Source organism: Trichechus manatus, unplaced genomic scaffold, assembly GCF_000243295.1.
Source record: "Trichechus manatus latirostris isolate Lorelei unplaced genomic scaffold, TriManLat1.0 scaffold00059, whole genome shotgun sequence".
NCBI lineage: Eukaryota > Metazoa > Chordata > Mammalia > Sirenia > Trichechidae > Trichechus > Trichechus manatus.
In genome coordinates this window covers 3,816,748-3,841,405 of record NW_004443995.1, presented here as the reverse complement: position 1 = coordinate 3,841,405, position 24,658 = coordinate 3,816,748, and the positions used below count along the sequence as shown (strand labels likewise).

The window sequence follows — 24,658 nt, the reverse complement described above, 5'->3', positions numbered from 1 at the left end:
ATGAGTAAAGCTGCTATATGTACACATATACAAGTCTTTTCAGGACATTTGTTCTAATTTCTCTTGGGTGAATGCTTAGGCATGGAGTTGAGCCATGTGGTCAAGTTTATGTTTAATTTTATAAGAAATTATAAAAATGTCTCCAAAGTAAAGTACTCTTTTTTTAAAAAAAATTGTATTTTCAATGAGAGTTTACACAGCAGATTAGGTTCCCATTTACAATTTCTACACAAATTATTCAGTGACATTGGTTACATTTTTCACGATGTGTCAACATTCTCGTTAATTCTGTTCTGGTTGTTCCATTTCTAGTGATCTAGTTCCCCTGCCCCTTTACCTTTTCATCTTTGCTGGGTAATTGTTGACCATTTGGTCTCATATAGGTGATTTTTTTAAGGATGACTTTGACATCTAGTGCTGCTATAACAGAAATACCTCAAGTGGATGGTTTTAACAAAGAGAAGTTTATTCTCTTATAGTCCAGTAGGCTACAAGTCCAAATTCAGGGTGCCAGCTCCAAGGGAACACTTTCTCTGTCGGCTGTGGAAGAAGGTCTGTGTCATCAATCTTCCCTTGGTCTGGGAGCTTCTTTGCGCAGGAACCTCAGGTCCAAAGGACGTGTTCTGCTCCCGGCACTGCTTTCTTGGTGATATGAGGTTCCTATGTCTCTCTGCTCACTTCTCTCTTTCATATCTCAAAAGAGATTGGCTTAAGACACTGTCTAATCTTATAGACCTCATCAGTATAACTGCTGCTAATCCATCGTGTTACATCATAGTGATAGAGTTTACAACACAGGAGGAAATCACATCAGATTACAAAATGGTAGTCAATCGTACAATACTGGGAATCATGGCCCAGCCAAATTGATACACACATTTTTGGGGGAACATAATTCAATCCATGACAAAGGAGTACAGTACTCACAGGTTATATTCTTTATTTAATGAGCCACTCTGTTATTTAGTTAAAAGGTAACCTCCGCAGGTAGTTTGGTTTAAAAGTTTAAATAGTATCTCAGAGCAATAGTCTCTGAGTCCTTCAGTCTCAACCGGTCCAGTAAGTCTGGACTTTTTAAGAATTTGAGTTCAGTTCCACATTTTTCTCCCATTCCATTAAGGATCCATTTATGTGGCCCTGATCAGAATGGTTGGTAGAGGTTGCCGGACACCATCCGGTTTTTCTGGCCTCAAGGTAGATGAGGCCATGGTTCATGTAGACTATTAACGCTGTAGACAAGTTTCTTTTTTCTTTGGTTTCCTTTTTTCTTTTTTGCTCCAGATGAGTAGAGACCAAAAGTATCTTAGATGGCCATTTGCAAGCTTTTAAGACCCCAGACACTACTCACCAAACTAGAATGTAGAACATAAACTTTATGAACTCTGTTATGGCAGTTGATCGAGTTGTCCCACAAGACTATAGCCCTAAGCCTTCAAACCTTGAAAACCAAACTCGTGAGTTGTTTGGTTATGTCTAAAAAGTATCCATAACTGTGCCCCCTATGTGGTTTATTATATATATAAATATATATGCATGCACACACGTACATCTGTATGTGTATACCTATGTACACACACACACACATATATACCCTTACACATATATGCGTATATGCATATGTAACCATGCATTTTTTTTTTTTTGGTTGTTATTGCAAAATTATATATGCCTTATCCTTTTGTCCTTTTCTCTTGTGTATTTCTTAGTGGCATCATTTACTTTGGTCAAGCTGTATGTAATACACCCATATTTGGTGCTACCTTTCCCATCACCAAAAATAACAAGCGTCTACTACCTAGAGAGTGTTACCCCTTTCCCTTCCCCCACCCATCCCTGGTAACCACCGTGGACATTGACCTCTGTATATATACCTATTCTTGTCTTCTTATAAAATTGGAATCATACAATATTTGTCCTTTTGTGATTGACTTATTTCAGCATAATGTCCTCTAGATTCATCCATGTCATAATATGCTTTGACAACTCATCATTATTCTTTATGGCTGTGTAGTATTCCTTTGTATGTGCCACATTTTCTTTATTCATCTATTGTAGGCACTTAGGTTGTTTCTCTCTTTTTGCTGTTGTAAATAGTGCTGCAATGAACAAAGGTGTGCATATGTCTGTTCGTGTCTCTCTTATTAGATCTGTGGGGTATATACAGAGTAGTGAAATTGCTAAATCATAAGGTATTTTTATTTCTAGTTTTTTTGAGGAAGTGCCATATTGTTTTCCATAGTGGTCGTACCATTTTACAATCCTACCAGCAGTGGATAAGGGTTCCAGTCTCCCCACACGTTTACCAGCATTTGTTGCTTTTTGTTTTTTGTTTTTAATCAGTGCCATTTCAGCAAGGGTGAGATAGTATCTTGTTGTAATTTTAATTTGTATCTCTCTAATGGGTAATTATCACGAGCATTTTTTCATGTGTTTGTTAGCTGCTTGAGTGTCCTCTTCGGTGAAGTGTCTGTTCATGTCCTTTGCTTATTTCTTAATTGGGTTGTTTGTCTTTTTGTTGTTGAGTTGTTGACGTTTTCTATATAGAGATTAGACCCTTATCAGATATGTTGTTCCCAAAGATTTTTTTCCCAGTCTTTTTACTCTTTTGATGAGCATTGTATTTAATTTTTATGAGGTCCCAGTTATTTTCTTCTACTCTTTATGTATTTATAGTTGTCTGACAATACATTTTTGAATAAAATTAGGTCCTATAGTTTTGTCATTATGTTATCCTCCAGGAACTTTATAGTTTTAGCTTTAACATTTAGGTCTTTGATCCATTTTGAGTTAGTTTTGGGGTATGACAGGAAGTATGAATCCTAATTCATTTTTCTGCAAATGGATATTCAGTTTTGCCAGCACGATTTTTTAAAGAGACTGCTTCTTCCCCATTGAATGGACTTTGACCCCTTGTCAAAAATTGGTTGTTAATGGATTTGTTTCTGGGTTCTCAGTTCTTTTCCATGGCTCTGTGTATCTGTCATTGAACCAGTACCAGGCTGTTTTGATTACTATGGGTAGTATGTTTTGAGGTCAGGGAGCGTAAGGTCTCCTACTTTTTTCTTTTTCGGTATTGCTTTGGTTATTTGAGGCCTCTTTCCTTTCGATATAAAGTTGATGATTAGTTTTCCCATTTCATTAAAGAATGTGGTTGGAATTTGGATCAAGATTGCGTTGTATCTATAGATCTCTTTGGGTAGTATTGACGTTTTCATAATGTTAAGTCTACCAATCCATGAGCATGGAATGTTCTTCCATTTATGTAGGTCTCTTTTAGTCTCTTGTGGTAATATTTTATAGTTTTCATTGTAAAGGTCTTTTACATCCCTGGTTAGGTTCATTCCTAGGTATTTTTATTATTTTGGGGCCTATTATAAATAGTATTGTTTTCTTAATTTCCTTTTTGGAGTCTCCTCGTTAGTTTAAAGGAACCCAGCTGATTTTTGTGTGTTGGTCTTGTACCCTGCAACTTTACTGAATTCTTCTATTAGATCTAGTAACTTTTCTTGTGGAATCTCTGGGATTTTCTATGTATAGGATCATGTTACCTGAATAGTAATAGTTTTATGTCTTCCTTTCTGATTGGGATACTCTTTATTTCTCTTTCTTGCCTTATTTCTCCGACTGGGACATCCAGTACAATATTGAATAAGAGTGGTGATAATGGACATCCTTCTCATTCCTGTTCTCAAGGAGAAGGCTCTTAGTCTTTATCCATTGAGAATAATGTTGGCTTTTGGTTTTAAATATATGCCATTATTTATGTGGAGGAATTTCCCTTTTACTCCTATTTTGCTGAGAATTTTTATCATGAAAGGGTGTTGTATTTTATCAAATGCCTTTTCTACATCAATTGTGATTCTTTTCCTTTGTTTTATTTATGTGGTAAATTACATTGATTGATTTTTCTAATGTTGAACCACCCTTGCATTCTTGGTGTGATTTTCTTAATATGTTGTTGAATTCTATTTGCCAGAATTTTCAGAATTTTTGTGTCTACTGTATATTCATGAGGGATATTAGTCTGTAATTTTCTTTTTTGTGATGATGACTTTACCTGGTTTTGGTATCAGGGTAGTGCTGGCTTCATAGAAAAAGTTTTGGAAGAGTTTGAGTGGAATTGGTGTCAACTCTTCCCTGAATGTTTGGTAAAATTACCCAGTGGAGCCATCAGGTGTGGCGCTTTTTTTTTTTGTTGTTGGATGTTTTTGATGATATCTTCAATCTCTTCTTTTGTTATGGGTATGTTTAGATTTTCTACCTCTGTTTGTGTTAGCTTAGATTGAAGTACTCTTTTACATTCCCAGCAGCAATGTATGTGAGTTCCAGCTGCTCTTCAACAACACTCAGTATTGTCAGTCTTTTTAACTTCAGCCATTCTAGTGGTTGTGTAGTGCTGTCTCATTGTGGTTTTAATTTGCCTTTTCTTGATGACTAGTGCATCATTTCATGTGCTTACTGGCCATTCATATATTTTCTTTTGTGAAGTGTCTGTTAAAATTTTGGCTGTATTTTTATTTGGGTTGTTTGTCCTCTTATTGAATTGAGGAGTTATTTATATATACATTGAGTATCAGTCATTTGGCAGATATGTATATGGCATATATAGTGGGCCCTCCATTTCTGCAGGTTCCGCATCCACGGATTCAACTAACCAGGAATGGGAAATATTTTTTTAAAAAAGCTCCAAAAACTAAAACTTGAATTTGCTGCACACCAAGCACTACACTGAATCCAAACGAATGAAGTGATGTGTACGCATACCCTGCTGTAGCCTCCTGCCATCACACAGATCCTCAGTTTCTCCCCAGCACTCATTGTTTGAGCATTGTTCCCCATCGCATCTCTCCTTCGTCTGCTACTTATGTTGTGTGCACCCTTTGTTTCTGTAAGAAAGTGGCTTCTAAAAAGCAGTGTAGTGGTCAAAGCAATCCCTCAAAGACTAAGTGTGAGGGGGTTGAGGACAGCGAGGGAAGGAGTTTCAGGCTACTAAGGGATGGCTGGCTAGCTATGTAAAGCATTACAGCCTCAAGAATTTAAAGATCACGAGTGAACCGGCATCGACTGATGCCCAGGCAGCATCAGCATTGCCAGAAGAGCTCAAGAAACTCAGAAGAGAAAGGCAACGTTCCAGAGCAAGTCTTTAATTATGATGAAACAGTTATTTACATAGCATTTACATTGTATTAGGGATTATAAGTAATCTAGAGGTGATTTAAAGTATACAGGATGAGATGCATAGATTATATGCAAATACTGTACCATTTTATATAAAGGACTTTATGATCTGTGGATTTTGGTACTGGGGGGGATTCTGGAACCCATCCCCCACGGATACCGAGGGACGAGTGTATTACTTGTGGCTTGTCTTATCATTTTTTAAATGGTGTTTTTCAAAGAGCAGAAGTTTTAATTATGATGAAGTCCACTTTATATATATATATATATATATATTTTGTTTTTGTTTTGTTTTGTTTCTCTTTTATGGCATGTGCTTTTTGTGTCCCTTCTAAGAAATCTTTACATACCCCAAGGTAGTGAGGAATTTTTACCTTGGTCTTCTAGAAACTTTATAGTGTTAGCTTTGTGTTTAGATTTATGATCCTTTTGAGTTAATTATTGTGTATGGTTTGACATCATGTCCAAAGTACATTTTTCCCCATATAGATATCCAGTTGTTTCAGCACTGTTTGATTAAAGTCTCTGCTTTCTACAATGTCTTACCTTGACACCTTTGTTGAAAATCAATTTGATGAATCAATATTTCCGAAGTTTTTATTTTGTTCTTTCTCTCCCTTTTCTCTCTCAACGGAGGAGGCAATATCACACTGTTTCGATTACTGTAGCTTTATAGTTAATCTTAAAATCAAGTTGTAAGTTATCTGACTTTGTTCTTCAGTTTAAAAATTATTTTACATCTTCACTTATATTTTAGAACAAAGTTGTGGATTTTTACCCTCTCCCCCCCAAAAAAAGAAAAGCCTGCTTTTTGATTGTAATCGTGTTCACTCTGTATATCAGTTTGGGGAAAATTGACATCCTAACAATATTGAGTCTTCCTGTCTTTGACCCTGGTATCTCTCCATTTATTTTGGCATTCTTTAATTTCTCTGAGCATAGTATTGGAGTTCTCAGTGTACAGGTCTTAAACTTACTTAAAAAAATTTTATCCCTAAGAATTTCATGTTTATTGATATTATTGTAATAGTATTTTTAAAATAATTATTTAATTTTATTTTTCGTTGTTGATAATAATACACAGCAAAACAAACACCAATTCAACAGTTTCTGCATGTACAATTCAGTGACATTGATTACATTCTTTGGGTTGTGCAACCATTCTCACCCTCCTTTTCTGAGTTGTCCATCCCCGGTTAACATAAACTCACTGCCCCCTAAGGTTCCTATCTAATCTTTCAAGTTGTTCTTATCAATTTGATCCATTTAGATAGATTTTAAAAGAGTATAATGCTCAAGACAGACATTCTTTACTAGTTAAGCTAAACTAGTGTTTGGTTTTAAGAAGACTTCAGGGGATATTTTTGGTTTAAGGTTTAAGTAAACAGTATTTTTTTGAATTTCACTGTAGGAATATAATTTCATTTAGAAATATACGTGCTTTTTGTATATTGACCTTATATCCTGTGACATGCCTAAATCTACTTATATTAGTATCATTTTTGTAGATTTATTTGGATTTTCTACACAATCATGCAGTCTACAAATAAAATCATTTTTGCTTCCTTCTTACCAATCTACATGCTTTTTTCCCCCCCTTGCCTGATTGTATAGGATAGGACCTTAGTTCAAGGTTGAATTGAAGTGGGATGAGTAGACATTCTTGCCTAGTTTCTGAATTTAGGGTGAAATAATTCAGTCTCTCACCATTATGTATGATACTAGCTGTTTAGTTTTTTTTGTAGAAACACTTTACCAGGTTGAGGAAATTTTTTTTCTTAGTTTGTTGAGAGTTTTATTTTAAAAATCGTTATTGAGGGTTAAATTTTGCCAAATGCTTTTTCTGCATCTATTGAGGTAATCATTGTTGAGTCTGGTATTTGATTTTACCACTTCTTACAAGCTACTAAGTTAGCCTCTTACTGTTTCCTTGATGCTGGCAGAAAACATGAGACTACTGAGTTAAAAACAAATAATTGCAAGTGGCACAGCACGCAGCACGTACATGCCTGGGGAATGCTCACAGCAGTGGTACTCAACTCTGGTTGCAAATTAGAATCACTTAATCTGAGCCTTAAAAACTGTGTTTTTGCTAGAGCCTCATCATTAAATCATGATTTTTGCGGGCTGGTAGTTTTGAAAAGCTCTCCAGGTGGTTCTAGGATGCAGCTATGGTTGAGAATCATTGCTATAGCGGAATAAAGCATTCCAGAACTTGCTGTGTCAAGAATGAAGCACTAACCGTAAAATCTTTATTAGATATACACCATGTTAATTTATCCCCAACTTTGACCCATTGAAAAAAGCTGGTATACAGCTTTCACTTTTTTTCCTCTTAGAATATATTAACTCTTTATTCAGGTTAGTTCCTTGCTCATTTTTTTGGTTTTGCAGTTCTCTTTACATTACCCGGCCAATTCTGTTTTTAATATGCATTCTGCGACATGTGAATAAAGAAAACAACCACTATAAAATAAATGAACTTTTTCTGTTAGCACAAAAATAGTATTACAGACACATACATTATTTGCTTAGCTTTGATCTTTTCCTTAAACGTAACTTGGAACTTAGAATCTACTTGGAGTTAACGGGAGAAAAGAAAAAGGGCATGATTTGGTTGTTGCTTTTTAAATAGGAAACAAAGTTCTGTCATCATACTTCTCATTATCAGAACATTGTTTCCTATTTAAAGTCATAAACCAGCGCAATACATAATTTCATTGCTGCAATTTTCTCTGTGTCTGCATCATACCGGGAAGTCAGCAGTTTGAATCCACCAGCTGCTCCTTGGAAACCCCATGGTTTCTGTCCTGTAGGGTCGCTGTGAGTCAAAATCGACTCAACAGCAACAAGTTTGGTTTGTCTGCATCATGTTTTACGGGGTGCTGCTCTTTGCCTTCTCCTCTTACCATTCTATCAGTTGATGCCATCCATATCCTTGCAGTGATAACTCCTAGATTTTTGTTTTCAATCTGGACCCGTAGACCTGAACTTTGAAATTCCTAATTTACTATGAACATGGATGCTCCATAAATGTTCTCAAATTCAGAATGTCTAAAACTGAACTTATTCTCTTACCTTTCCAAGCCAAATCACCTCCTGCTTTTCCTACTTTGGTGAGTGGCACTTTCATCTTCCCAAGCCAGAAACTGGGATTTCGGGGCTGTGGGATCATCCTAGATTCTTCTTCATTTTTCATCACCCACAATCCATTCACTCTGCAAGTCTCCTACTTCTGTGTCTTAAATATCTCTTGAGTCTACCTTTTTTCAATTCCCACTACCTTAATTCAGATCTTTATTCTTTCTCACCTGGACTGTAAAATAGCCTCCTAAATAGATTTTCTACCTCCAGTCTTTCTTTCTTTCTTTCCCATCAACCTAATCTCCCACCACACTGTTCTCTGAAATAAGTTGATCAGATTCTTCTACTGCTTTCTCCTCATCCCTTTTAGTATGAAGTCTACACTTCTTAGCCTGATTTTAAAGCTCAGCATGATATGCTCCTGCATACTTTTCTAGCCTCCTTTAGGTTTTTATTTTAATTTTTAATTTTGATAAAATTTCATACAGAACCTCTCTTTTAGCTCTTTATCCAGATTCACCAGTTGTTCACATTTTGTCCTATTTAACTTGTGCTCTCCCTATATAGTTTTTCTTATTTTTAACCATTTGAAAGTGATTTGCAGACATCTTTATTCCTAAGAACAGGAATTTTCTCTTACATAATGTCAGTACATTTATCAAAATCAGGAAGTATAATGTTACAATACTATTTAATCCATGGTTGTCCCAGTTGTTCTAATATGTCCTCTGTAGATTTTTTTTTCCTGGTTTGGGGTCCAGTCCAGGATCATACATTGCATTTAACTGTCATTTATCTTGTTTCATTTTATCTGCCACAATTTATCAGCTTGTCTTTGTTTCTCATGAGCTTAAGCTTTTGAAGGATAAAGCCAGTTTTTCTGTTATTGCTCTCATTGATTTTTGCTCTTATCTTTTTTTTAATTTTAATTTATTTTATTTTTTGTTATTGTTGAGAATATGCACAATTGAACATGCACCAATTCAGCAATTTTCACCTGCACAATTCACTGACATTGATTACATTCAAGTCATACAAACATTTTCACCCTTCTTTTCTGCGTTGTTCCTCTCCCATTAACATAAACTCATTGCTCCCTAAGTTTCCTGTCTAATCTTTTGAGTTGCTGTTGTCTGTTTGAACCCATTTAGATAGATCTTAAAAGAGCACAAAGCTCAAGGCAGACATTCTTTACTAGTTAAGCTACACTAATGTTTGGTTTTAAGAAGACTACAGAGAATAGTTTAAGGTTTAAAGATTATCTCAGGGCAATAGTTTTGGCAGCTCTTCCAGCCTCTGTGGCTCCAGAAAGTCTAGATTCCATGAGAATTTGAAATTCTGTTCTGCATTTTACCCACTTTGATCAAAATATTCAGTAATGGTATATGGGCACCACCCAGTTCTGGTCTCATGGCAAATGGGGCAGCTGTTCATGGAGGCAAACAGCCGCACATTCCATTTCCACCTACTATTCCTGACTCTCCTTCTGTTGCTACAGGTGAGTAGATACCAGTTGTTGTGCCTTAGATGGCCACTTCCAAGCTTTTAAGACTCTAGGCAGTAGGCAGTAAACTAGGAGGTAGAACAGAAGCACTAAACACATTATTAGGCCAGTTAACTGGAATGTCCCATGAAACCATGACCCTAAACCTCCACACCAATGAACCAAATCCCGTGAGGTGTTTGGTTGTACATAAGCAGTCTCAACATCTACTTTTTTTTTTGTAAATGTATCATGCAACTTCTCCAATTCAACTTTTTATAGGTATACAACTTCTTGACGGCAATTACAATCATTACAACCCTACCCTTAATCGGTATGATTTTTCCATCACCATAAACTGAAACTCAGTACTCCATAAGCAATAACCCCCCCCTTTTCCCCTCGCTCCTGCGTTTGGTAACCACTAATAAACTGGTCTCTATACATTTGCCTGTTCTCGTCTTTTTATATAAGTGAAGTCATACAATATTTATCCTTTGTGATTGACTTATTTCACTCAGCATAATGTCTTCAAGCTCTGTCTGTATTGTAGCATGTATCAGTACTTCATTTCTCTTACTGATTAGTATTCCATTGTATGTATGTACCACATTTTGTTTGTCCATTCATCTGTTGATGGGTATTTAGATTGTGTCCACCTTTTGGCTATTGTGAATAGTGCCGCAGTGAATGTTGGTATGCAAGTCTCTGTTTGAGTCTCTGCTTTCAAGTCTTTTGGTGTATACCTAGGAGTGGAATTGCTGGGTCATATGGTAGTTCTAGAGCCCTGGTAGCACAGTGGTTAAGACTGAATTTCTGTAAAAAAGGCTGTTGGAATTTTGATTGGGATTGCATTGAATCTATATGTTGCTTTGGGTAGTATTGACATGTTAACAATATTCAGTCTTCCAGTCTATGAACATGGAACATCTTTCCATTTATTTAAGTCTTCTTTAATCTCTTTCAGCAGTGTTTTATAATTTTCATTGTATAAGTCCCTTACATCCCTGGTTAAATTTAATCCTAGGTGTTTTATTCTCTTTGATGTTACTGTAAATGGAATCATTTCCCTCGTTTTCCTTTCAGATTTCTCATCGCTAGTATATACAAACCCAACTGATTTTTGTTTGTTGACCTTGTACCCTGCAACTTTGCTAAATTCCTTTATTAACTCTAGAAGTTTTCTTGCAGACTCTTGGGATTTTCTGTATGTAGGATCATGCCATCCATGAATTTATTCTTATCTTTATTATTTTCTTCCTTCTGCTTGCTTTGAGTTTAATTTGCTCTTCTATTTTCTGGTCCTCAAAGATCATTGATTTAAGACCTTTAGTCTATTATAATCATTTAAAGCTATAATTTATCTCTAAGCATTGCTTTATCTGCATCCTACAAATATTGATATGTTGTGTTTTCATTATAATATTTTCTCTCTTATGATTTTTTTCTTTGACTTAATGATTATTTAGAAGTGTGTTGTTTAATTTTCAAATTTGGGGGATTTTCTTGGAAATCTTATTGTAATTGTAATAGAATTACATTATGGTCGGAGAATGTATTCTATATGATTTTGATCTTTTAAAATTTATTGAGACTTGTTTTATGGCTCAACATATCATGGAAAGTGTATCATGTGCACATGAAAAGAATGTGTATTCTGCCACTCTTGGGTTTAATATCTGTTGTAGTTTCCTTGTGCTGCTGTAACAGAAATACCACATGTGGGTGGCTTTAAAGACCAGAAATCTATTTTCTCATAGTTCAGGAGGCTAGAAGTCCAAATTCAGAGTGTGGCTTTGGAGGAGGTCCTTCTTTGTCTGTATCAGCTTCTAGTAGCTTGCTGTCCTTGGAGTTCCTGGGCTTGTAAATTCTTCTGCCTCCATTGTCATCAGATAGCGTCTGTCTTCCCCCCAGTGTCTGCATGCCTATCTCTGTATATATGCTGTTCTTTATGTAACTCAGAAATGATTAGGTTTAGGATCCACCCCACGCTAGCATGACTTCAATGGATTGATTACATTAAATTAGATTGCATTATGGAAGGTGATTATATTACATTAGATTAGATTACATCGAGAGGTAGAGGGGTCAGGATTCTAGCACATATTCTGGGGGCCAGAACTCAATTCACAAGAGTGTTTTATAAATATCAGTCAAGGTGGTTGATAGTGTTTTTGAAGGATATTTTCACTACATATACAATTGTACGTGGATAGTTTCTTTCCCATCTTCCTTCTCTGTTCTTCACCTTGGATAAACCAAAAACCAAACCTATTGCCGTCAAGCCGATTCCGACTCATAGCGACCCTGTAGGACAGAGTAGAACTGCCTCATGGGGTTTCCAAGGAGTGGCTGGTGGATTCGGACTGCGGACCTTTTGGTTAGCAGGTTAGCAGCCAAATGCTTAACCACTTCACCTTGGATAAAAAAAAAACCTCACTGCCGTCGAGTCAATTCTGACTCATAGTGACCGTATAGGACAGAGTAGAACTGCCCCATAGAGTTTCCAAGGAGCGCCTAGTGGATTTGAACTGCCGACCTTTTGATTAGCATCTGTAGCTCTTAACCATTACACCACCTATTAATTTAGTTTGGGTCTACTTAGTCTTTCCTCTGTCATTTCCCTTTGGCTATTAAGTCCATCCAGTGATTTTTGTTGTTGTTTTGAAAAATTGTAGTTTTCAGTTCTAGACTTCCCATTTGCTTGATTTAAGAAACTACTACTTGTCAAGTTTTGGTATGATATCAAAGAAGACTATCCACAATTATCTGAAAAGGCCATAGCCATATAAAGCCAGGTTTTCTTCATGTGCTTCTACCAAAACAACATACTACAACAGAAGCTGATATGAGAAGCCAGCTGTCTTCTGATAAAGACAGACATTAAAGAAATTTGCAAAAATTTAAAACCATGCTACTCTTTTCACTGTTTTTATTGTTTTAGAATATACTTATTTTTATAAAAAACTGTTATTTTGTTAACATGTAGTAGATTTACAGTTGTTTTTTTTCAACTGGATTAATAATATTTTTTAATTCTCAGCATTTATTTTTAGTACAATAGATATTACTAGATATATAACCCACCTAAACAAAAACTCTTTGGAATCCTTAATGATTTTTAAGAATGTAAAGGAGTCCTGAGAGCAAAAATTTTGAGAATTGCTGGTTTATACCATATTTTTATGCAAATAATGCATGTTATACTTTTGCCAACCATGCCCTCCCACGTTGAAGTATGTTCGTAAGTGCACTATGCTAATATTTTTACAGTAACATGTAAAAAAAATTAGCATAGTGTGCTTACAAACATACCTCTTGGGGGGATGGCACAGTTGGCAAAAAATATGTATATTACATACTTTATTTGAGTAAAAATGAGGTATAGGGTTGAGCAGATTATTTTAGTCCTAACTCCATACAGTTGACAGTGGTGTCTTCTATCTATACTAAATGATATACAAACACACAATAATAAAAGTGTTGTTGAGTGTCATCCAGTATATATTCTTACATTTCAATAAGCCTTTTTTATGTTTCATACAAGTAGATACTAGTCCACAAAAATATTTGCATTTAATGCTCGCTTTCAGTGGCACAACCTAGCCTATAATAATCCTCTGGTAAGAATTATTAAAATATAGTGCATTTTTTTCTTTGAAAAGTTTTAGCCTTCCACTGTTCCTTAACCCCTTAAAAATAAAAGGAGTAATGCTTGAGCTAGATATGACAACTGTATCTTAGTTATTGTAATCTCTTTTGAAAAAATTCTTCCAGAGAAAATCAACGAGCCTCTTAATAATGTTCTTGGCAGTAGATTCTGGTCTATAGGTTACACACACACACACACACATACACACTCATTTCTTCATTCACTCATTCGTTTATTTTAGTTCAGTCTGTGTTTGTGATTCAGTGCAAGGAGGTATCAGGGACAGTAACAAGATTTGGGTCTGAGCATTAAATAGAATATACATTGTTAGGTATTAATTCAGTTTTTAACATATATTGCCATCAAGGCCTTTATTCTAGTGGACATTGTTGTGTGTATGTATGTTAGTGTCTGTGTGTGTGTGTGAGAGAGAGAGAGAGAGAAAAGGAGGATATAATACTTTTAAACCAATACTGGTTAAAAAACAGGAGGAGAGAGGGGCATCTATTCTCTATGAGAGATGGAATAAGTTGTTTAATTTGCTTACTCTGAAGTTTCTTAATTTGATGCTTTTAAGATTCCCTCTTTGGCTTTTGACAATTTGATTATAATATGTCTTATTGTGGATTTCTTTGAATTTATCCTTCTTGGAGTTCGTTGAGCTTTTTGGATTCATGTGTTTCATCAGATTTGGGAATTTTATAGCCCTTTTCTCTCCTCTCCTTTTGGACTCCCATTATGCATGTATTGGTAAGCTTGACAGTGTCCCACAGGTTCTTAGGCTTTGTTCATTTTCCTTTATTCTTTTTGCTTTCTGGTCCTCAAACCAATTGACTTTTCTTCAAGTTCACTGGTTCTTCCTGCTACCTGCCCAAATCTACACTTGGAACCCTGTAGTGAATTTTCTATTTCAGTTATTGCACTTTTCAGCTCCAGAATTGCTGTTAATTACTTTTTATAATCTTTAACTTCTTATTGATAGTCTGTGTTGAGCATTATTCTCCTGGTTTTCTTTAGCTTTTGTCTATGGTTTCCTTTAACTCTTTGAGCGTATTTAAGACAGGTGATTTAGAATTTTTGTCTAATAAGTCCAGTGTCTGTGTTTCCTCAGAGACTGTTTCTGTTAATTTCTTTTGTAAATAGACCATATTTTCTTGTTTCTTTGCATGCATACTTTATAATTTTTGGTTGAAAACCAGACACTTAAAAAATGGTAATATGGTAATTCTGGGCATCAGATTCTTCCCTCTCCTCATGGTTTGTTTTTGTTGCTTGCTGTGAGTTGTAGCTGTTTGTTTTGTGATTTTTTTTTAAACTATTTTTGTAAAGCCTGTATTTTTTGTCATGTGTTGTCCCTGCCGTCTTTGTTTCGTTAGCTTTTTGTTAGCTAGTGTTTCGATAGAGATTTCCTTCAGTGACTGGAGAAAAAAATTGAAGAAAGGAAGAAAAGAAAGAGCAATAGAGAGGGCGAAATGGGAGAGAAGAGGAAGGGATGGAGAGGATGGAGGAAAAAGACCTCTCCCAGTCTTTGCAGATTGCCTCTGTGTTGGGACACTCTTTCATTGCTTAGCCAGGCCATTTATAACTCTGCATTAGCCTTGTCTTCCTCTTGTGTGCTCTTGTAAAGATAGTCCAGAGGTGAAAGCTTAGGGCCATCTCAGGTCTTTCTGAGCTTGCATCCTGCCCTGAGCATGTGTGTGGCTTTCTAAATTCCCCAAGATACATGGACACTTTTCAGTTTTCTAATTTCCCAAAAGAACTCTCTTCAGCTTTTCCTTCCAGCCTTTCCATATGTCTATTGTTTACCTCAGCTGTAATCTTTTGCTCCAGGCAGCATTGGGTTCATTTGCCTTAAGATGTTTTCAAGAAATGCCCTGATAAAATTCTGAGTTAGGTGACACAATGGCAGATGCTTTGTTTCTTCTTCAGGTAGGCCCAGACAGGTCAAAGAGACAAACACAATTCTTTAAGTGTAAGGTCTGTTCTGCTGTCTGTGGAACCAGGGACCAGGGTCCTACACTGGGAACACAGGCTGTTCTCTTCAAGATCACTGTTAAGCCAGGGAGCAGGGTGGAACAGGGGCAAGTAAAAATGCCACAAAACTTTCCTGCTGTTTTTAAGTTGCCTTTTTCTTGATTCAGCATTCACTTGATTGCTGTAAACCTTTGACTGTTTTCCAGAGTTCTGACAAAGTTGCTTCTGACAGTTTCTGCTAAATTTTTTGGTATGTCTGTGGAGGTTTAGAACCTTGGAGCTACATACCTCACTGTTTCACTAATGTCACTCTTGATGGTCTGTTATTGATTAACCATATTTAGTTTCTGAAAAATTTATATTTTCCATGGTTATAAAATCAAGGAATGTGGTTTTAAGAATTGTTTTAGAACTGTAAAGCCAGAGTGTAAGAGTTAATTTTCCTATTATAGAGATTAAAAAATATATATGTTTATTATATCAGGGAAACTTTTCTTTAGACAAAAGCTGACTTAGAAGCCCATTCTCTAAAACAGGAAAAGTAAAGCTGCTTTAGTTACCAAACTTGGATTTCTGTGATATTTTTTGCAGTTGTACATGCAGCCTATCATAGCACTGTTTCAGAGGCAAGGATTTTGCCCCCTAGTACCTACAATAAGCAGCTCATTTTTAATCAAGAAATTTAAGTTGAGTGCATTTTAAAAAGCCAGATGAATTTTTAATTATATTAGTATCATTTTTATCTTTTAAGTATTAGATAGGTTGAAAATTTAAAAAAATGCTAAAATTATGGCTTACAATTGCTATAAACATGCATATGAGTCTTTTGAATACTTGCCTGTTGTGATTTGGTATTATTTATGACTTTATTTCTGTTTTTCATTTTATAGGAGTCTGTCATGGCTCAAGAATCTCCCAAAAATTCAGCAGCAGAAATACCAGTGACTAGTAATGGAGAGCTTGATGAATCTCATGAACATGGCTTTAATAGGGTAAGAACATTTTTTCTTTCTCTTAATGTAAAGAATCGTGATAAGCTCTTAAATGTTGACGTGAAAGTAACAAAGTTTAATATAAAGATATTTTCTAAGAGTGACTGAATCACCAGGAATATAATGTTATCACATAAGGATGACAAGGCCAGCCATGTTACTGATTTGACAGGATTAAGCTCCAGCACAGTAAGCAAGTAGATTTTGGTGTTATCGGTGGTTCTCTTTTATGACCAGAACAAGAATGTGTCCCGTGTCTTTGGCATATAATTTTATAAAACTACTTTTTTATGTGATAAGACAAAATATTAACTATAGATTATCCTATTAATAATTGACATTGTCTAATCTCTTATCTAAATGTCCTTAATATATAATTCCTAGGTAGGTTTCTCCTATTCCTGTGCTAAAGTGGCATACGTGACTCAGTGGGAAGTGAAACTTGGAGTGTTTTTAATTTTTATCGGCCTCTCAGTTGAAATTTAAATTTAGTGCTATTTAATGGAAACAGCATGGGTTTCAAGATAATCTGGGTTCAATTTCAGCTGTGCCATTTTTAGCTGTGTAATCTGGGCAGGTATTTCTTCTCTTGTAGTATATATTTTCTAATCTCTATAATGAGACTCATACTTAGTTTAATGGGGATATTAATATTAAATGAGATAAATGATATGCCCAATATAGTCTTAAAAGTAATAGTGATGATTATTTCTGGAGATATTTACATTAAACATCACCTTTTCATGGCATTTGATACATGCATACACCTTTAAATAGCTTAAAGATAATAGTTTTCATATTCTTGAAAAAGTAGCAGTTGAAAGGTACTTGAATTATTTTACAGTTTAATTAGAACTTTTTAAAAAACTGTGTATGTTTAAGAATAAAATTCCTTAATTTAATAGAAGTTGTTAGCTTAGTTACTATTGCCATTTTGGGCCAGATAATCCTTTGTTGTGGGAGGCTGGTCTGTGCATTGTAGGATGGTTAGCAGCATTCTTGGCCTCTTTCCACTAGATACCAGTAACACCCTGCAGTGTGACAACTAAAAATGTCCTCAGACGTTGCTAAATGTTTCACGCAGCGTGGGGGGTGGGGTGGTGGAGCAAACTCGCCCCCGGTTGAGAGCCACTGTTTAATCATTTCAATTTATGTTTAAAAATTCCATTGAATTTCATTTATTTTTGCCTCAACAGTCTTTTGAAAGGGACTTGAGGTTTGTTTATTTTAAGTACATTAACCTACCCAGTTACTCTGTGGGAGAAAAACTTGGTGATGTACTCCCGTAAAGATTACAGTCTAGAAAACCTTGTGGGGCAGTTCTACTCTGTCACGTGGGGTTGCTACGAGTTGAAATCGACTTGGCGGCACCTGACAACAACAGCTTGGTTTTTCAGCACCTATGGGTCAAAATATAAAGCCCCTGGGTGGCGCATGCAGTTTGTGAACATCTGCTAACCTAAAGATTGACAATTCTAACCCACCCAGTGGTGTCATGGAGGAAAGGCTTGGTGATCTGCTTCCACAAAGATTATGGCTAAGAAAACCCTATGGAGCAGTTCTACCCTGTAACATGTGGGGTCTCCATGAGTCCCAATCGACTTGATAACAATGAGTTTGTGTTTTTTTGTTTATTTGTTTATGGGCCAGTATGAAGGCATTGGTGGTTCATTGGTGGAATTCTGGCCTCTCATGTGGGAGACCCAGGTTTAATTCCCAGCAAGTGTACCTCATGCACAGCCTCCTCTAATCTGTCAGTGGAAGCTTGCACGTTGCTATCGGTGTTGAACAGGTTTCAAAGCTTCCAGACTAAGACAAACTAAGAGGAAAGGCCTGGTGATCTACTTCTGTAAATGAGCTAATGAAAACCTTATGGATCATAATGGTCCAGTCTGCAACTGATTGTGGGGATGGCGCAGGACCAGGCAGTGTTTTGTTCCATTGTACACGGGATGGCTATGAGTCAGAAGCCTGCTTGAAGGCAGCTAACAGCAACAATAAATAGGCCAATATAGAGTGACTCATAAAAGACTCTTAAATTCTGAGTATAAAAAAGAATATTTTCACTTCAGATTTTGGTCTTTCTAATGTTTGAAAACACTAAGACACACCTTCATAGTAAAGAAACTCAACATCACTGCAGTCTACCATTTACTGTATAAGCTTCTGTTAGTTCAAATACGCATTATACCAAGATTTTAGTTAATAATTTCTTCATCTTACTTTTGGTAACAGCTCCTTTAGCAAATTTATTCTGCAAATATTTATTGAGTGTCTGCTGTGTGCCAGGCACTGTGGATAAGGCAGGGAACAAAAATACCTTCCATCAGGGAGTTGGTATTCTAATGAATCATCTGATAAAAGCTAAGGACCTTTGTCCAAGAAAAATATAGTACATACAAAATGTTACATTCAGTTTTAGGGAATTCACTTGCCCCCTTAAGCATTCTTTGTTGTTGTTCTTTTTTATTGAGATATGGCTTACACATAGTAACAAGCGTAAATCTTAAGTATATAGTTCAGTGGAACCACCACCCAGAACAAGATGTGGAACTTCTCTAAGACCTCAGAAGATGACTTCATGTCCCCCTTAGATATCCCACCTCCCAGGGTACCACTACTATTCTAACTCTATTGTCATAGATGGCATTTGACTGTTCCTGAACTACATATAAATGGAATCATACAGTATGTACTCTTTTTTTGGCTGGCTTTCATTAAACATTATGCCTGAGATTCAGATTATTGCCTATATAAGTGTTTCATTCTTTTTCATGGCGTTAATATACCACAATTTATATATCCGTTCTTCAGTTGATGAATACCTAGATTGTTTCCAGCCCATGACTATTACAAATAAAGCTGCTATAACCTTCTTGTACAGGTCTTTTGATGTACATGATCACCTATTTCTGTGTGGTAGGCTGTGGGATATATGTGTGTTTGGTTTTCAAACTTGTTGAACTAGTTGACAATCCCACCAGCAACAAATAAGAGTTCTGGTTGTTCCACATCCTTACCAACTCCAGGTATTGTCACACCTTTTAATTTTAGCCAATGAAGGCATAATGGTATCTCATTGTGATTTTAATATGCTTTTCCTAATGACTAATGATGTTGAGCGCCTTTTCATATTCTTACTTACAAATATCATTTGGATATTTTCTTTTGTGAAGTGCCTTTTCAAGTCTTTTACCCATTTTTCTGGTAGATCGTATGCCTTTTTCTAATTCATTTATAGGAAGTCTTTATATATTCTAGATGTAAGTCAGTTGTTTGGATATGTCTTGTACATATCTTCTTCCAGTCTGTGACTTGCTTTTGCACTCTGTTAATGGCATCTTTTTATGAACAAAAGTGCTAATTTTAATGAAGTCCAATTTATCAGTGTTTTCTTTTATAGTTAGTGATTTTTGTGCTGTTTAAGAAATCTTTGCCTACCTTACTATCATAAAGATATTGTTTTCTTCTAAAAGTTTTATTGTTGATTGTTTTACTTCTCACACTTAGATATGTGGTCCATCTTGAATTGATTTTTGTGTATGATGTGAAGTAGGGATCAAGGTTCATTTTTTTCTTCTGTGGATATTCAATTGACCCAGCACCATTTATTGAGAAGACTATCCTTTCTCCACTGGGAGCCTTTGCTGTTAATCAGGTGATCATATATGTGTGAGTCTATTTTTGGACTCTGTTTTATTTCTTGGTCTTTTTGTCTACTCATAATACCGCACTATCTTAATTACTTACTATAAGAGTTTGGCTGCTAACCAAAAGGTCAGCCGTTCCAACCCACCACCTGCTCCTTGGAAACCCCATGGGGCAGTTCTGCTCTGTCCTATAGGGTCACTATGAGTTGGAATCAACTCAACAGCAACGGGTTTGGTTTAGTTTTTATATTAAGACTGGAATCAATATTAGCTGTAACCTTGATACCTCCAGCTTTGTTTTTCTTCAAAGTTGTGTTGTACCTTAATCCCATTCGTGAGTCTTTAGTTAAGAACCTATATTTGCCTTGAAGTGCCACTGAAAAAAAGTTTTTTTCTCATCCTTTCAAATTTTAACTGGCTTTAGAGTAAAAAAAAAAAAATTATAGAGTAAGGTGAATTAGACCATAATATATCACAGTATGAGTTCTTTGCTTATGCAGTGAAAGCCAATAACTTACTGCTTTCTAAGGTTATTTGTTGGTTAATATCAGATTCTTCTATTGGCAATTCCCCTGCAATGTTATTTCACTTTCTATTGGGACATACAGGAGGAAAAAAGGAGGCGTTATCTTGGAGGCCTCCGTTATTGGCTGTGAACTATACCAGCAGGCAGGGCTCCTTAGAAGCAGTAATCCACTTCTACCAGTGTACCCCCCTTCACCTCCCTAAATCAGTCTAACTTAATTTTTTCTTTTGGTACATGCTCTTACTAAAAATATAAGCGTCATGAGAGTCTCTTACATGTTTAATGTTCTTTAATGAAAGTAAAGATTAGCCTTGTGCTCCCTTTGCTGTGAGTGAAAGCAGTATTTCAGAAGCATCTTTTGACTGTTTTGAATAAATTGCACTGAAGATCTATTAGGTATATGTTTATGTTTACCTAATTTTTGGCATAATTTGTTTGATCTCAAATTCATGTTTATATTTTACTATAGGTAAAATTTCATACGGAATATAAGTGTTGAAATTTATTACTTAGGATTAGACTGTTTTATACATTACTAAAGAGCTTTCATATGCAAAACTGGAACATAATCAGAGTTTTCTGAAGTACTTATATACTATCTCCCTCTTACAGCTATTTGTTGTTTAAAATTTTATAATGGCTCTTATTAAATGCATACTACATAATGCTCTTTAAAAACTATAAAGGCAACCAAACCAAACCCGTTGCCATCGAGTTGATTCCAACTCATAGCAACCCTATATAACAGAGTAGAACTGTCTCAATAGCGTTTCCGAGGAGCCGTTGGTGGATTCAAACAGCTGACCTTTTGGTTAACAACCGAGCTCTTAACCACTGTGCCAGCAGGGCCCCTTATAAAATTAAGGTGGTAGCTTATTCAGTTGTTATAACTTAGTTGGCCAGCTGGTGTCACTGTGGCACAGGCAGTGAAACTAAATGTTTTTGTTCCCTTTTTTTTTTGTTTCTCATTGCAGATGTTTGATTTTTCATTTGATTTCCTTTCTTACTCAGTCCTGAGAGAGGCCCTGGTTAGACTCATACTCAACATTCACATTCATATAGAGGTTATAATGGCAGAACTCATTCTAGAAATCCCTACCAGCAGTGTAGTCATTGCCTTATATTGGTTGTGTTAATGCTTCTAGGTTTGTTACTCTTTTTATTAAGGTAAGGACAACAGCTAGATGTAGAGAGTTTTGGATAATCATCTTAGTATTTTCTCAGTTTTCTTACAGCAAAAATATTTCTGCTTTATATAAAAAAAATCTTGCTTTTTAAAAATTAGAAAAGCTTGATCTCTAAATTATACAAATTATTTTTTTATTTGTAAGCTGCATATTGTTTATAATGAATGCTGTTAAGGTGCTGGTTAAAGTATTCGGTTGGAAGTTTGAAACTCCTTCCATGAGTTAAAGAGAAAAAGCAAATATTAGCTCTATATGGTTAGAACTTCTTGTGAAATAAGTTATAGTTGGCAAATTTAGAGAAATTACCTCATTAAACATAGCTAACATGAAACTTTTTCTGTGGAAGGCCCAAAACAAAAATCCTTAACTTAGGTGTTTTTCTACCAATAGGCTCTTTCTCTAGAAAAATGTACACGTACACCAAAATACCAAATTTTGCCTCCAATTTTAGGTGGTTTAGGACTGCCTGAGACCTACCTGGTCCACAGGTGTTGAGTTAAATCATAGGATAGTTCAGGAGGAGTACCTTAGAGATCTCCAAGTTTCACTGTTTTACAGCTGAGGAGAAGCACCCTTGAGGTTGTGGTTGAATTATTATACTGAAGTCAGCTCTGACTCCTGGCAGCCTTTTGTATGACAGAACAAAATGTTGCCCAGTCCTGCACCATCTTCATGAGCGTTGTGGTGTTTGAGTCCATTTTCGCATCCATCGTGTTAGTCCAGCTCATTGAGGGTTTTCCTTATTTTCTCTGGCCCTCTATTTCTCAAACATGATGTCTTTCTCCAGAGATTGGTCCCTCCTGATGACACGTGCAGAGTAAGTCAAAGTCTCAGACAGTATTCTGTGATCCATATGGTTTTCATTGGCTAATTTTCAGAAGTAGATCACCAGGCCTTTCTTCCTAGCCTGTCTTAGTCTGGAAGCTCTGCTGAGACCTGACCACCATGAGTGATCCTGCTGATAATTGAAATACTGGTGGCATAGCTTCCAGTATCAGGGAAACATGCATACCACTACAGTACAGAAAAGTGACAGACAGGTGATGGTGTGATGGAATTACCCAGTATTAAATAGCTATACCAAAAGCTTATGTGATTTGGCTATAACTGCAGCAAGGGCAAGAATTCTCTCATTTATTGTCTTTTTTCTAGGGCTAGGCAAGAGTGCCTGGCCCAAAGTAGATAACAGAAACTTTCCATAAATGTTTGGTGAATGAATGGCTGTGTGTCAGAGCCAGAGCTAGAGTCAAGGTTTCTCGATTTTTGTGGAACCACAAGGAAGAGATACTGTAATCTTATATTTGATCAATTTTGTGTCCTTAATTTCCCTGCATGTATTGCTGCTGTGATTGTTTGGGTTTGTGTGTATGTGATTTTTGTTGTTACTGTTACTTTATAGTTTCTTCCTTTCCCTCTACTTATCAGTTTGGAGTAACAGACTCTAGTGGCCTGTGCACACAGCATAACCTATGTGCTCAATGAAGGAATGAATTCCAGTATAAAGACTTCAACATATTTTCTACTTCAACCATCCTACTTTAGAGCTTGAATAGCTTGTGTTGATAGTTTGCCTTCATACTATATGTTGTTGTTGTTGTTGTTGTTAGTTGCCGTCGAGTCAGATCTAACTCGTGGCGACCCAGGGGGTGCAGAGTAGAACCATTCCATAGGGTTTTCAAGGTTGTGACTGTTTGGAAACAGAATTCCAGGAATGTCTTCCAAGGTGCCTCTGGGCGGGTTCAAAACAGCCAGCCTCTAGGCTAGTAGTTGATTACTTAACCATTTGTGCCACCCAGGATCTCCTCCATACTATGTAGCAATACAATATATAAAGTTTCTGCATTACTCACATTTTAAAAATTCAGTAACTCTGTCAGTGGCGACATTGATTTGATAGAGACTCTTTCAGAAGGTCGCTTTTAGCATTATTTGTTGTGGATGCTTTTCGAGTTATGACAAATCTTTTTCAAGGATTGGTTAACCCATACAAATCTTAGCTTCATTTTAATATTTACTTTTCATATATAGTACTCTCAGTACTAGTACCACAAATTAAGTTTTTAAAATGTATGTGTTTATTATATATACATACATTTAATTAATTGTAGGTTGGGATTCCTATTGAAAATTGTGAATATATATATATATAAAATTTCTAATGAAAGGCTGAAACCTTACCTATCTTATACAATCTATAGAGCTTGCCCGTATTTATAAACAAATGCTACAATAAGTTTTTTGAATTTCTAGAAAGAATTATTTTGAATGTAGATACATAAAACAAGTATTTTCACAGTGATAGTCTTTGAATGAATTCAACATTTCATTGATGCAAATTGATACATAATTTTATTGTTATCTAACTGCATTACTACTTAGAGTCTAGTCTGAGGGAGGGAGTGAGGTTGCCAAGAGGGTAGGCAGTGAACTCCAGAAAGATAGTGGTATTTAAGTTCTCGTTAAATGTTTGTTGAATGAATGAGAGGGGTGAAGGGAGTGTGTGTGCGCACATGTGTGTATGTATGGAGATAGGGTATGTAGGGTGATAAATGGAGGAAATGAATAAATCAAGAGATTGACTGTCTTGATTAGGTGCAGTAACATATAGTAGGGGCGAGCTCGCGATCATAAAATGAATCACTAGACTTGTAAGATTCCAAATCTTAAGTTGTTGTTGTTTCCTGAGTGATAAGGTCCAAGAAATGGCCATTGGAGCTTGGGTTGTCTAAGTGGAAAGGGATATATGAAAGGCAGTAGAGATAAAGTGGTTAATGGAATCTGAAACTAAGGCGTAGGTTGAGTTGTACTGGCCTTAGTCTAGTATATCTTTCATCTGCTCTCAATTTGTCCAACTACAAATTCCCAAGTCTGAATCAAGTTACTGACTTTAGGCCTTCCTACATGTGTAGTGAGGAAAAAAGTCATACACCTT

At 36.0% G+C, this 24,658-nt stretch overlaps 1 protein-coding gene across 16 annotated transcripts in view; it reads left to right on the top strand.

Moving 5' to 3' along the window:
- ARFIP1 (ADP ribosylation factor interacting protein 1) overlaps window positions 1-24,658 on the top strand; it is a 196,797-nt gene that overhangs the window by 53,222 nt on the left and 118,917 nt on the right. For 11 of the 16 annotated variants that reach the window (XM_004378818.3, XM_004378817.3, XM_023733524.1 and 8 more), the window contains one exon: window positions 16,262-16,363. In XM_004378818.3, coding sequence (XP_004378875.1) covers window positions 16,271-16,363 — 93 coding nt within the window. In that variant the 5' untranslated portion in view covers window positions 16,262-16,270. Of the gene's footprint in view, window positions 1-16,261; window positions 16,364-19,649; window positions 20,022-24,658 lie in introns of those variants that run through there. The other 5 variants (XM_023733530.1, XM_023733532.1, XM_023733529.1 and 2 more) reach the window with 5 other exon arrangements.